This window comes from Sander vitreus, chromosome 8 (assembly GCF_031162955.1).
Source record: "Sander vitreus isolate 19-12246 chromosome 8, sanVit1, whole genome shotgun sequence".
NCBI classification, from domain to species: domain Eukaryota; kingdom Metazoa; phylum Chordata; class Actinopteri; order Perciformes; family Percidae; genus Sander; species Sander vitreus.
The window spans coordinates 15,225,171-15,239,625 of NC_135862.1; the positions used below are offsets into that span (position 1 = coordinate 15,225,171).

At 43.7% G+C, this 14,455-nt stretch overlaps 1 protein-coding gene across 2 annotated transcripts in view; it reads left to right on the forward strand.

The window, feature by feature from the left end:
* Positions 1-14,177, forward strand: part of otud7a (OTU deubiquitinase 7A) — a 37,163-nt gene extending 22,986 nt beyond the window's left edge. For both annotated transcript variants that reach the window (XM_078257004.1, XM_078257005.1), the window contains 8 exons: positions 846-947; positions 1,442-1,569; positions 2,166-2,278; positions 3,403-3,530; positions 3,611-3,760; positions 9,917-10,031; positions 10,621-10,705; positions 11,019-14,177. In XM_078257004.1, coding sequence (XP_078113130.1) covers positions 846-947; positions 1,442-1,569; positions 2,166-2,278; positions 3,403-3,530; positions 3,611-3,760; positions 9,917-10,031; positions 10,621-10,705; positions 11,019-12,569 — 2,372 coding nt within the window. In that variant the 3' untranslated portion in view covers positions 12,570-14,177. The remainder of the gene's footprint in view (positions 1-845; positions 948-1,441; positions 1,570-2,165; positions 2,279-3,402; positions 3,531-3,610; positions 3,761-9,916; positions 10,032-10,620; positions 10,706-11,018) is intronic.
* Positions 14,178-14,455: the final 278 nt, after the last annotated feature.

Sequence of the window (14,455 nt, forward strand, 5' to 3'; positions counted from 1 at the left end):
CGGCAGCTGGCAGCCAGCCAGCCCCGAGCCCCGGTAGTCCAGTAACCGAGAAACGGTGACTTTCACTGGGTATGGAGGTTGCCGTTTTCTCGTCAGACTGTGTGGAGCTCCTGAAGTCCGACACGTCTTACCAAATTTGCCATAGATTTTCGTAAAACGGCCCATATTTGAGCTTTATATAGTTGATTTCTCGCATAAAAAAGTCTCAGAAGTGAATTTAATAACGAAATAGCAGACAAACTGTATATTTTGTATATAAATATATAACTTTGCAGTATCTGAAATATGAGACCTGCTGTCTAGTCTCCAATGGATATGTATGTGGTTCGCTCAAACCAATCGGCGCGCAGCTCAACTAAATATTTGGAAGAAAAGCTCTTGTTATAAATAGAGCCATATTCACAGGGTAGTTAAGGACCCTTAAATAGCATTCAAGCAATTTTCAGCCCAACCAATGTTACATACCCTATTAGGAGACCTTAAGGAACAGTGTGAAATACCCTATATAATCATTCTATCACCCCTTTAAGCTACATTTGAATCGAGGTAACAAACTCTTTAGACGCACAATTGAAGGCTCCTGTAAATATCTGTCAGAGTAGACAGAGCAATGGAATACATGTTGCTGTGGGCCTGTAAAGCCCATTGAGACATTATATTGGAGTATCCCGATAAATCTGACTCAGGGATCTTTACCATTTGTGTGTCTGTTTCAATTTGAGTAAATTAAGAAAATATTGAATTGAAAATGGATTTAAACTGAATGTGTTTGCTCCCTTCTGTTTCTCAGTTTTGTAGAGAATTCTACAGAATTCATGGTCATATCATATTGTATGTGTGTGCAGGTCGTCTGAACTGGTGGTCCACCATGTGCACCAGCTGTAAGAAGCTGCTTCCTCTGGCCACCACAGGGGACGGGAACTGCCTTCTGCATGCTGCCTCTTTAGGTGAGCTACTCATGTACACTACAGTATATCTAACATACGATATGACCATATCATCCATAACAACTGTGCAAGTCGGTGTGTATTAACAGTGTCAGTGCTGCGCCACAGCTGCTGAATCCAGAGGAGGGAGTGAGTGAGAGAGCGAAGGAAGCAAGGAAGGGAGATAACTGACCTATACATTTCAGGAAACTGTCAGCTGCAGGATTCAGGGACAGCGTATTCAGGTCCGTGCCGAAGGAGATTGTTGACTCCCTAGTGCGAGGACTGCTGGAGCAGGAGCTGTCAGGGTTAGAGGCACCAGAGCTAATGTAATCTACACTGACAGTCGGACAACTAGGGCCCTTTGATGAGTGATGAAAGACATTTTTAGACAGGAAGTTAAAAAGCTGAGGTTATCTCAGAATGATTATATAGTTTGGTGCAATGGCTTTGTTGCTGTTTTATGTCCTCAATCTTAACATGCAGTAACAGTGTTGTGCATCTGTGTTGATCAGGGATGTGGGGCTTCCATGACAGAGACCTGATGCTAAGGAAATCCCTGTATACCATGATGAAGAGTGGAGCGGAGAGAGACGCTCTGAAGAGGAGGTGGAGATGGCAGCAAACCCAACAGAACAAGGAGGTTGGGAGAGTAAATGCATCACATCCTCTTTCACGAATGACACATTAAGAAATCAATAAGAGCAAGCGAGGCGCTGATTTTAGCTTCCTTGCTGGATCGCACATTTGGATTTTTTCTGGGATGAAAATAGTCTTTCTATATGATACCAAGTGTGCATAAGTAGCCGTGTTAATACTGTCAAATCCTCTGCACTTCCTCTCACTTTTCCCTTGATGTTCATGGATTAAAGTAATTGCCAATCTATTAGAAAAATTATGTCACCAAAGATAGCTCAGGCAAAGAAGTAGTCCAGATGCTTATGTTTTAATAAATGCCTAGGGCATCCTGGTGGCCCAGTGATCTAAGACACATCCCATGTAAATGCAACGTCCTGGTTTGTTGCATGTCATCCACCTTTCTCTAATTACCCATAATGCCTGTCTGCCTCTTTTAACTAGCTATCGATTAACAGCAGAACATATGAAAAAAAACTACCCACATTTGTAGATGCATAAAGCTTCAGGAGATAACCTTGAAGATGCAGATGAAAATTGTGAAAATGAATAATAATAAGCACGTGCTTGACAGAATTTCCATTTGTGTGTGTGTTTGTGCAGTCGGGGTTGGTGTACACTGAGAAGGAGTGGGAGAGAGAGTGGAACGAACTGCTGAAGTTGGCCTCCAGTGAGCCTCGCACTCACCTCAGCAAAAACGGCAACACCAGTGGAGGGTAAGCTGTTCGACTCACATTTATCCCCCCCCCTCTCGTGTGTGAGACTGTGCCATCTACTGGCTGCCATTAGTATTAATCATTTCTGAAACACCCTCTCGTGACTAAGCTGTGGGTTGCTTTTAGCTACAGCACCCCACCCCCCTTCTTTTGCATAAACAAGCTTAAGAGTGGGTTTATCTCAGGCTACAGAGGCAGTTTGGAAACTAACTCTGGTTTCCTCCTCCTATGCACAAAACCTTGTGGTTTGTCTCTTGTTTCCATTTTGAAAATAAACATACATACTTTCACATGTACAGTCATCTGGTGGAGAAAAAACAACTATGATGAACAGAAAAAAAACTCATTGAGGTTTCTGCTTGAAATTTCATTTAATTACATAAAATGTGATTTAAGCAGGTTGTGGTTGCCTGCACTCAGCGCTGATTAAAAGATAAATGCAAAAACCTCATAACAAATCATACACAGACAGTCTTTTGTTTGACAGCAGCATCTGAAAACAACCCATGTCTCTGCATCGTCGTTTTACATTAATTTCCCAGCATTGACTTGTCCAGTACGAAAGCCCTCTATCACTGAAAATATCCCATTAAAGAACATAATTTACTCATTCACTCTGGTAATTTTAACCTCTCATTGAGTTTGACTGTAATACAGTAATCAGGTTAGGGATGTTTGATGGTCCTAGTGTGAGATGAGCCCCTAAATGGGATGAGTGGGATTCACATATTAAGAGGCTCTTTATTAGACAGAATTTGGCAGCGTAGCAGTTTGTGTGGCTGACAACTTAATTGTTGCACATCCTCTGGTTCCCTGGTGGTTGCATGCCTGAGAGCTCTGCCTCTGCTTTTTCTCCCCGTCTCACCCTCCCTCCCTCTTTCTCTCTCCTCCCCTCCTCTTTCATTAAAACACATGTACGAACAGATGGATCTTTGTAAATGTCTGTTAAAGGTAGTCAGAGGGCAATATGGATCCAAATGGATCAGATTAGATTATGTAGGCACATTATTAGCACGAACATTTACTTTTTTGGCAGATGTTTTTGCATCAGTCAATACCAATTCAGGAAATTGTCATAGTATCCCATAATCCCACTGTGTTACATGGTTGTGTTTTTTTTGCAGGGTGGATAACTCTGAGGATCCGGTCTATGAGAGTCTGGAGGAGTTCCATGTGTTTGTGCTGGCCCACGTGTTACGCAGGCCAATTGTAGTGGTGGCTGACACGATGCTCAGAGACTCAGGAGGAGAAGGTAGGCTGACTGCATCTTGCCTTGATCTTCTACAAAACAGTTGGATAAGCAATGGACTGACACTAGATATGGTGTTCCAGCGTTTGCCCCCATCCCGTTTGGAGGCCTCTATCTGCCTCTGGAGGTGCCCCCGAGCCGCTGTCACTGCTCCCCTCTGGTCTTAGCCTACGATCAGGCTCACTTCTCTGCACTGGTGTCCATGGAGCAGAGAGACCAGCAGCGAGAGCAAGGTAAGCAACCTGTGCATCATCATAAAACCACTTAGATATTCTGGAAAGAAAATCTGGTGGCATCCGCAGATTGAGCTGTGGGACATCAACCTTTTCTTGACCTCCCGTTCTTAAAAATCCAAGTGTCGCCTGCTGTAATGTGCATTAGTTAAGTTAGGCAATAGTTAGCCAGTCTTTGCTTTAACTTTAAGAGTGTAGATTGCGAGAATGAGGGCGAGTGGTCTGCCTGTCCTGCAAGAGGTGAATAATGTATGAGACAGCAGTCTAATTACCTGTGATCCATTATTAAAACAGGCCAGTTGGCAGCAGGATCCAGGGAGTGGCCAACATGCAGGGAAAGTGGACAGCAGGCCCCTTTAGCTGACTTACTGAGCATTGAAATCATTCAAGCCTGTATGTTATTGTGTGTCTACATTTTTCACTCCGAAGTCACCGTTTGAATTTAGTTTGTTACAGTAGGTGTGTCTGTTTATGAGTTTGCCTCTTTCACAGGAATCTGTGATATGGTGCTGTATGGAGCATATTGATTGTGTTATGTTCTGGCGAGGGAGTGTTGATTTTCTGTTTAGTTTGGGTGACTCTTGTTTTTGTCTTGTTTTGCCCGTTCAGATGCCAGTGCTCCCACTCCGGATGTGTTGCTTATTCTTGAGGTCAGAGTAATCCTCACAAGGAGTTCCTTTAATTGACAAATAGAGTGGATCTCCTTGACAACCAGTCTTAGTCACGGAACTCTACTGTATTTGACTCAGTGGGTGGAACTCACTTGTCATTTGCGTGGGCTGCCGGCCAACTCTCTCTCTGCCTCGTTTTCTCACTCTCTAACACAGATACACTTACGCAAACTGTTTCTTTCTTCCTCTCTCTGTCTTCCTCTTCTCTGCCTCTTGTTCTCACACTCAAACACAGATACACTTACGCAAACTGTTTCTTTTTTCCTCTCTCCATCTTCCTCCTACTCTTGTGCTTTTCTGAGCATGTAAGTTTCCTATTCTCGGCATGTAAACACCAACCTAGTTATTAAGTCTGGGTACGACCACTGCAGACTAGCAGACAGACATGATTACTAACCTGCAGTCCCTGCCCTGAAGTCATTCCCTTTAATGACAGCAGCACATCAAAGCCAGCCTACTCCACAGCACATAACTATTCAGCACTCCCACTTTTATTTGGGTGTTTTAGTGTGGCAGAGTATGGAGGGGGTTCTCTTTTTGTCCACCAGATGGTGCATATGTCCAAAGAACCCGCTGTATCACAACACCACTGCATGACTCTACTTTTCATTCTGGTACACTGTGTCCTGTGATAGGATCAGTCTGCAGTCTCTCTCTCCAGGATGTTATGAAAACACTTACACGTACACTTAGCTTGGTGCATACAGTATGTATGTCATGCGATGAATCATATAACACAGCAATGATACAAATATGTGCTGCTCCTGTTATGTTTTCTTTATTGTTATGTATGTAAGAGGTATAGTTTTATGTTTTTGCATGATTTTATAAGTAATGGGTGTTTGCATTTTCTTATCTTTAAGTTTAAAGAAATGGTACAGTGCTGCCACACTATATCTCTGAACAGATGCCAGACAGACAGGCAGAGGGGTCAGACAGACAGGTAGACCTAATTTTCTACTGCCAATTAGGGCAGAGTAGCCCTAGCCGGCCCCTAAGCCCTCACCACATACCCACATATGGGCAGGGTCCCGGGCTGGGGCCCCAACAAACCAATCCTCTCTCCTGACAGTCAGCCCCCCCCCCAGTAACCTGATTCTAAATCACACTGACACATCACGCAACTGACCCTTCTATGGCTGCTGGGGCTCTATTGATGGTGCATAGTGAAAAACAACAACAAGGGAGGGGTGTCTGACATCAGAGATTACTGCTAAGGATCAAAACTTTCTTTATTTCCTTTGTTTTCTCTGAGCATATCCCAAAAGAGCAATCAAGTGGTTTTTCTAGGTAAGGTAGTCAGGTGAACCCAGAGTCCTGTGCACAGGTATATCTTCTGTCAACTCACTGCTGCTCACCTGCTGTGTGATAATGATTGGCTCCTCAGTAGATGCCATTGGTCATGTCCTTTATCAGCTTGTTTGTGCTCCTGTGGTTAAACTATGTATGAGTGGAACTGGCCCTTTAAAAAAAAACTCTGGAGCTATTTCAAGCTCTGGTCCTAGTACCAAAACACTTCCAGGTTGTCTTTGGCATCACATCATCAACCCCCTAACACCCATTTGAATAAAGTAAATGGTTGTATTTTACACAAAGACCACCTACATAACATGCTGTGTAACCATCCAGCTCTGGCCAGGTTTCACTTCTCTATCTATTAAAGACACCCAGTGTATTACTCCCCATGCAGTCAGCGTAATTACATCAATATGGCAGTCCAAATTAAAATGCCATTTGTTGTGGTTTGTGTGTTGCTTCAAATGTGATGCTCTTGTAATTACCACAATAGTTATGCTGTTAAAATCTGTGGCAAAAAAGCTCAGGCTTGTTTATATGCATAACTGCTGTTTACTCTGGTGAATTGAGCCCTTTAAATCTGCAGCTGTGCGGAGTGACTAAAGTCAGGAATTCAAATTTGTGCAGTTTCAAGACAGTACAAATTGTTCTTGAATCGCAAACAGAGGAAACATTGGCTCAGTGTTCCTGCTGTGAATCAAAGCTTGTAATGGGTGACTTTGTCCACTGAAGGGGGTGAAAGAGGAGAGAGGATCCTCTCTTTTTCTGCTCTCGCGACACAAGACATGATATGCTTGACGTGTTCACTTTGCACAAACTAAAAAAAGACAAAGCAAAGATATTTAGGTCCAATTAAATCATGTGATTACATGCTTAGAAAGGTTATCTACCTCATTTCCAACAGGTTTCCTCACAGGTTACACCCAAGTTTCCTCCTCCTTCTCCCTGTATCCCCCCACTCGTAGAACTAAAGATGCAAACTGAGCAAGGCGAGGCAGGCTAGCAGCTATGTTGCTGAGTACACAGCTCGCATACCATGGAGGGCTATGATGTCATTCATACATAAGCTATGGGACTCGGTCATTCAAGGACAACAAAACAAGGCTGCCAACAGGGAGAGTAAATACATTACAGCACACTTTAGTCCCCCAGAGCTCAATTGGCAGTGTTGAATCTCTGAATCTGGACCAGGCCCAAGAGGGAACAACAACACACACAGCACTTTGGAATGGCGAGAAAGGAGGACAGCTGCATGGTGGGAGCCAGGACGCCACCTCACAGACCTCCGCTGCCTGCTGCATGACCCGAGTGGGAACTGAGTGGGAGCTGGTTTGCTGCCTTCTGTCTGTCTGTGTGTGTTTGTGATTATGACAGAATTTTTCTGGGCAAGAGTGTTCGAGGAAAGACCCTTCTTCTCTTTTTTCCTCCCAGTTTTCAGGGCTGCCAGGCCACTTCTCTCATTACTGTTTGTCTCTGTGGCTACAGGCATTAGTTATGCCTCTTCTTTTTTTTTTTAGATAGATGGTGTAAAATGCATTGCAATTTGCAGGTATGATGTAAAGGCAACCTTGACATTTTAGGACAGGTCTCTGGACAAGCCTAGTTTGTCAGCAGAGTTATTAGTGATGTATTTGCTCAGCTGATGGAATTTGTTTGCTTAGCAACTAATGGTGTCAAATACAAATAAGTGATCATGTTTGTAGTGGTGAATGTGCTAGCATGGGTGTAGCCGCACTAATTCTGTTTCAAGAACTTAAGGCATCATCACTATACATGTACCACCACCACTATTTTGACACTTATCATGATTAATAGTGTACTTTGCACCTACGCATAGGCACTCAGAAAGAGACACAAGGGGGAAAGAGTGAGTATTTGACCTGCAGTTTCATCAGGGACACAGGAGGGGCCGTTGCTGCTGCTGGTGTCTATGTCTCTATAAAGCCTGCAGAGCAGCACATTGGCAGTGGAAGAATTGATGAGGGAGGGAGGAGACTGTATCTTCCATCTGGGGCTGACAGTGAATGCTGGAATGTCCTCAGCCTGAACAGCCTGTCTCTCTCTGCTGACAGCCCCCGCACTAGGTAGCCTGAGGAGAGCTGTCATGTGGGCCAGTGGTCTAGCTAGTCCTCCTCACACTCTTGTTTTGAAATGCAGCCATGCACTCACACACAAACACGAACACACCCGCACTGTGCACATACTGTAAGCACACCTCCCACGAGAGGAAGCCCGGGTGGGTGTCTGTTTTATGTGCTCCGTCCAGTGATTAGTGTTGAAAACCTCTTCCTGCTTGTAAGTAGCTGATCCTATCAGCGGGATATGAATTAAATTATTTTGGCGCTCCTTCTCTTTTCTGTACTCCTGTGTCTGATTGCACTCTATTACTAAACTAAATGATCTTATACAGTCCAGATCAACTGTGGAGCTACTCAGTTCGATGTAAATCATCATGCCAAGTTCAGGCCACCATTTCCTCTAGTATTAGCTAAGGGATGGTTCCAGTTTGTCACAATCTGGGTCCTATTATCATAGTTTTCATCACTCCTACTGTTGGTAATGGTAACACTGTACTCAGCGAAGTGACAGCAGAGGTCTGGGATAGCTAAAAAAGAAGTCATGGGACAGACACCCAGGTTAGCCAAACTTATCTGGAAGAGAAAACAAAGACAAGCTGTCAGTTGTAACAATCATCACAGTTTATAGACTGACTTCCTAGTTCAACTTTGACCTAACATACTAACCATAGTTGTGCACACACAGTATTGCTGTTAATTGAAGCTTTAGTGCGTAACTTTTTTATATTAATGAACGTCCGTTACATTCAAGCCATTGCCAAATGAGTTGCTACAAAGTACTATTAATTAAGACTATTAGCGCTACACAACTCTCTCTGTAATGTTCAGAAGATTGTGTCATCCGGTGACTTTCTTGTGCAGAAACTCATGTGAACATAATTACCTCTTCTGAAGAGTCCATCATGTTTTTTTTAATCCTCCGTGTCCTCCTTGGCTACTAGTAACTGCTTGGAGGAAAGGTGAGGGCAGTGCACGATCACGAAAGGCTTGTATCGTGTGGACGCGCCAACAGTGTTGTATCATTACTTAGAATTCCTCATGGGAGCAACAGAAACTACGCACAGCTTTAAGGGATCATTAGATAATCATATTAATATATAATAATAATAATAATAATAATAATAATAATTAATAATAATAATAATAAAAAGGTTTAGATAATCTGGTTAAACTGTTGGCTTGTCATATCATTTAAATGCTCGTTTGTCTTTCCCCACTGGACTTTGCTGTAGCAATGTCCCAGATCTCAGTAATATCTCTGGTGAGTGTAGTGGTATTATTGCTGATACTAAAGATGAGAGATGAGAATAAGACCCAGTTTGAGAATTAATAATTAATCATTGACCTTGGAAACAGTACTTGTCAAAACCTAGTCTACTAGTCTCACCAGAAGGACTTTAAGGACATCTCATTTGTGTTTAAAAGTAAGGATTGAAAGTTCATTCTAGACCTCGGAAACAAAACGGTCTCATCAAAAGGTCCATTTAGTAGCCATTCTTTAGCTTTCAATTTTATCACACCGTCTTCCTCAGTGGATGGAGTTGTCAGAATTGTATGTTCATCCATGTTGGTTCAAAAGTTAGGATTCAAACAAAACAAGCAAAATCTTGGAACGTGGTCCATTTATTAGCTGTTTTGGAGATTTTGCTTGTTACCATATGATTTCAATTAAAAGCTCCAGAACAGCTCCAACGCAAGTTGTAATAAACCACATTATTCCTTTAATTTCCGTGGTTGCACTAGACGAGAAAGGCTAGTACAGTAGCTCAAAGAACCAGAATAGGGACTAGTCTGTGTAATAAGAGGAGCAACCAAGTTAAAGCCGCCAACTGAGGCCCTTCTCCGTCTGGATGAGCCAGCATGAGTGACACTCACTGGTCACGGTCACTTCTCTGCCTAAAAAATGGATGGCAGATAGAATGCACCCACAGTATACTTTACCCCACGCTGATAGGCATCTGGGATAATTAACATGACATTATTCTAGTCTGTCATTATGGGGTCACTTAGCTTTGACACCACGGTGGCCATGTGAGAAAATGGGTGGTGTGCAGCGTTGTCTCCAATGGTAAAGCTAGACAAAACTAACCTGATAATCTCATCTCTTCCAGCTGTTATCCCTCTGACTGACTCAGAGCACAAGCTGCTGGCACTCCATTTTGCTGTGGACCCTGGCAGGGACTGGGAGTGGGGGAGGGACGACAACGATAATACCAAGCTGGCCAAGTAAGTCCTGTATAGGCTATCACAGGGTGTTGATGCTTATCAACAAAGCACACAGAGGCGCTGACTATGAAAGCAGCCCCATGAAGGGTGAGAGAGTAAAAACTGCAGGCCAAGGCAGTTCTGGTGGTCTACCTACAAGTCTGCATGTGGGGGATTTAACTCTGATTATGGGCTCTGGGTTCAGGTCACTTCAAAGAGTGAGCAGAGAGAGAACAAATTGTGAGTCACGTCAGTCATACATAGGGTTTCCCAGGAATGGCCTCACTAAAGCAGCAACACCCTCTCTGAGTTTAGAGAAGAGTTTATGTAAGGGTTTCTGTTTCACATTCCTGCCGTTCAGGGGGTTAGCTTATCTTTAACGAGCTGCAGTGTGAACAATGCATATATACAGAAAGAGGATGCTCAAGCCACTGCCTAATACCACCTTTTTATATTACCCTTAATGCATTGCAGGCATTCATAGATGTCAAAAGGTTCTTATAAATGTCATACTCAGACCCATAGATAAGCTATACAGTATATAATGCCATATGTTCTAGTAAATATGTTGTACCACTGTTGTTAAATGTGAATACATGTTCTCCCACAGTCTCATCTTGTCTCTGGAGGCCAAACTCAACCTGCTGCACAACTACATGAATGTAACATGGATCCGAATTCCATCTGAAACAAGGGTAACTTCTTCTCACACGTGTTTCTGGTTTGTCATGGTTAATTTAGTCTTAGAGAGACTCCACCATTCCAGAGGTTCTTGAAACCACATAGTTAAATCAGTTTTATTTACTGTCAGAATGCAATAATCCTAGGCTTTCATGTGTTTGTACAGATTATAAATCACCAAAAATCAGGCAAAAGTTAATTTAGTAATTTTGAGTAATTTTTCTGGATTACATTGGGAGTCCCTGAGAAATGTCCCTGGGACACCATTGCTTGTGTTATATTATTGTTTCTTCATTGCTGTATGTGTTTGTGTGTATCTCTGTGCAGGCTCCCCTGGCTCAGCCAGAGTCTCCCACTGCCTCTGCAGGTGAGGACGTCCAGTCTCTAGCTGAGTCCATGGACTCTGACCGCGAATCTGTCGGCAGCAACTCTAACGTAAACAACGGCAAGCCCAGCAAGGAGAAGGACAAAGACAAGCAGCGCAAGGACAAAGACAAGAGCCGGGCTGATTCTGTAGCCAACAAACTAGGTAGCTTCAGCAAAACCTTGGGAATCAAGCTGAAAAAGAACATGGGTGGTCTGGGTGGCCTTGTGCACGGCAAAATGAACAAATCTAACTCTGGCTCAGGTCGTAGTGGGGACAATGGAGGGGAAAAGGCAAAGAAGAAGGAGTCTAAAACCAAGGGAAGCAAGGAGGAGTCGGGCCAGTCTGCCAGCTCAACATCTTCTGAGAAGGCCACTAGTCCATCCCCTACAGACAGAGACAGACCCTCCAGCTCTTCCCCCACCGAGAGACAGGACAGTGCAGGGAGAGATAAGACCCTGGAAAACTGGAAATACAGCACCGATGTCAAGCTCAGCCTCAACATCCTGCGGGCTGCCATGCAGGGGGAGCGCAAGTTCATTTTTGCAGGCCTCCTGCTCACCAGCCATCGACACCAGTTCCACGAGGAGATGATCAACTACTACCTGACGAATGCCCAGGAGCGCTTCAGCCAGGAGCAGGAGCAGAAGAGGAAGGAGGCCGAGAAGAAGCCCCCTGCCACTAATGATGTGGCCGCGAAGAAGCCTGAGCATGAGAGTGTCTTCCAGAGGGAGAGATCGGACAGCTCGCCTCCGGAGAGCTGCTCTCCCATCCTGCCCCACCACACCCACACCTACAACCACAACTCACAGCCCCCGCTGGGTCTCAAGATGCAGGGCAGGAACAGTCCCACTCCTGCAGCCCCTCTTGTCCCAGTTCCGCCTCTCACCCCGCCAACTGCCTCCCACCATGTCTCCCACCCAGCCCCAACCCCTGCGCCTTACTCCTCCCCCAGTATTGGTGCTAAGAGACCTGGGCCTGTTCCTGTGTCTGCCCACTACAGCCATACACCGCCCATCCAGCGGCACAGTGTGATTCACTTACAAGATGTCAACATGCAATCCTCCATCTTCCAAGATGATCCCTATAAGCCTGTGGTGGGCACCCTAAAGACATGCGCCACCTACCCCCAGCAGAACCGCACACTCTCATCCCAGAGTTACAGCCCTGCTCGCCTGTCAGGGGTCCGCACTGTTAACACCATAGAGACCCTGTCCTACAACATGCCCGGCGAACACAAGTCCCACACCTACACCAATGGATTCGATGCGGGAGACATTCAGGACTGCCTGGAGTTTGCTGATGAGGACAACTCGTCTCACACCTGGCTCAACCAAGATAAAACCAAAGGGCGGAGCTCTGGAAGCCCTTTGTACTGCTTTCAGCAGCGCCGCTGCAAGAGGGAGAACTGCTCCTTCTACGGCAGGCCAGAGACAGAGAACTACTGCTCCTACTGCTACAGAGAGGAGCTGAAACGCAGGGAGAGGGAAAGCAAAGTGCAGAGGCCTGCATAGCCATCACAGCCACTTCAGCCACTTGTCAGCAAGGCCACAGGAGACTTGAGGGAACAACACCATTCGCACTCTGCATTTAGAATAACATGATGGCAAACAGTTTCCTGTTTTGTTGAAGAATGCTCTTGTATTTCTGTCACCCTTCCCTTGTTAGTAAAGAGCATTACTTTATGAAGGGGGAAGCAGAATTGAAACAGTGAGCAGCTTTGGCCAGAAATTGTGCTGTTTTGTTTTTTTTCTGTCTCATTGAAGTTAGTCTTTTACTTGTTTTAGAGTAAAAGTCATCTCTCTGTGATGTAACTTTCTGTATGTGAGGGAAAGTTCTTTATTTTTTAAAGTACAAAAGATTTGCATCGCATCATGAGGGAACATTTTAGCTCTTTTAATCAGTTTGAATGCAATACCTCTGCTTGGTTCTTCAAAATCTCTGTGGAATATTTGTAGTTGTTTTGCAATCAAAAGAAATTGAATGGGAGATTAATATTAGACTTTAAAGCAATAAATTGGTGATTTTTGCTACACCCTCTCCCAATTTTGTCTATGCACCAATAATATAGTTACTGTAGGTTAACTGTGTCTTGTAAATTGTAAGGATTGTCACGTTGTGCTTTTGTAAACAAATTTGAATTACAGGAATTAAAATGTGTAAGCATTATAGATTGTAATGTCAGATTAGGATGACAATGTAAAACTATCTCATTTGTTAAGTGTACCTTTGTCCTTACCACGGTGCAAGGGTTTCCTGTGTCAGAATTGGACTCAAAATAATGTGTAAGATATCATATCACATTTTTGCCCGTAGTCGACCTTCTAAAGACCACAAGCACTGCCAAACTGGCTTCCTTTAAAAAAATATATACAATTCAAATTTCCCAAATGTTTGCTGTGGCAAACACCAAACAATGTGCATAGGATGCATTGCTTTTCAAATATGCAGTGTTTATGGTGTGTCGCCTGTTAACTACTCTATTCGGTCAATGTGTTAGATGAGAAGAATTGTGGGTAGTGAGAGCAGGCTGATGCATATTTGTTTGAAGTGTGATTACGTGTCTCTTCCCCTCTAAACACAAAATACGATGTGCAATCATGCTATTAGCACTATGTGGTGACCTGCAGTGTAGATGTGTCACCGGTCCAGTGTGAGATTGTCTGTTCTTCTTCCATATCTAGAGGCCATTACGTTAAAAGAAGCACCTGCTGCTAAGAGCACCTCAAGCCTTTGTGATCATCAGTGCTTTAACCAATCAGTGGGTTTGTAAAACCCCGGGCCTCCAAGTGCTTTCTGCTCATTCGACATAACTACTGTAAAGACGCAGTGTTTGTGTTGCTGTTTGTTCTGGTGATGCTTGGATAATGTACCATGCTGTCCTTAACTAAGTGTGTCCTGGCCAAGGATGTCCACTGCTCCCTGGGTTCGCTTCTGTCTCTCCTGTACACACTGCAGTGTTGCTCCTCTTTGTTTCTATGTGACAGGTTCATGGACTTTCACCATGTTAGGACTGTAAGATATGATTTTGTATTAATTTAAGAGTTTTACACTACTTTAAATTATTAATTTGCACATTAGGTACAGATGTAAATATGAAAAAAATAGTTTATTGTTACAAACATGGTGTGTCTGCGTCATTTCTTCACTTCAAGGAGGTGATCATGAGAACCGTAGAGATTATAGATTTAAGGTTGAGGATCTTTTTAATCAATACAATGTTCTGACAGTTTTCAGTTATTTTATAAGAAATGATGGACGATGATCCACATACACTACAATACACTTTGTACTATCCGTTTGCTTTCATCTTTTCTGTTTTCTAGTGAGGCCTAAAAGCAGACATAGATAACAGGTTGAAATTACTGTATTAGTGTACTAAAACGAATCAATAATGTAT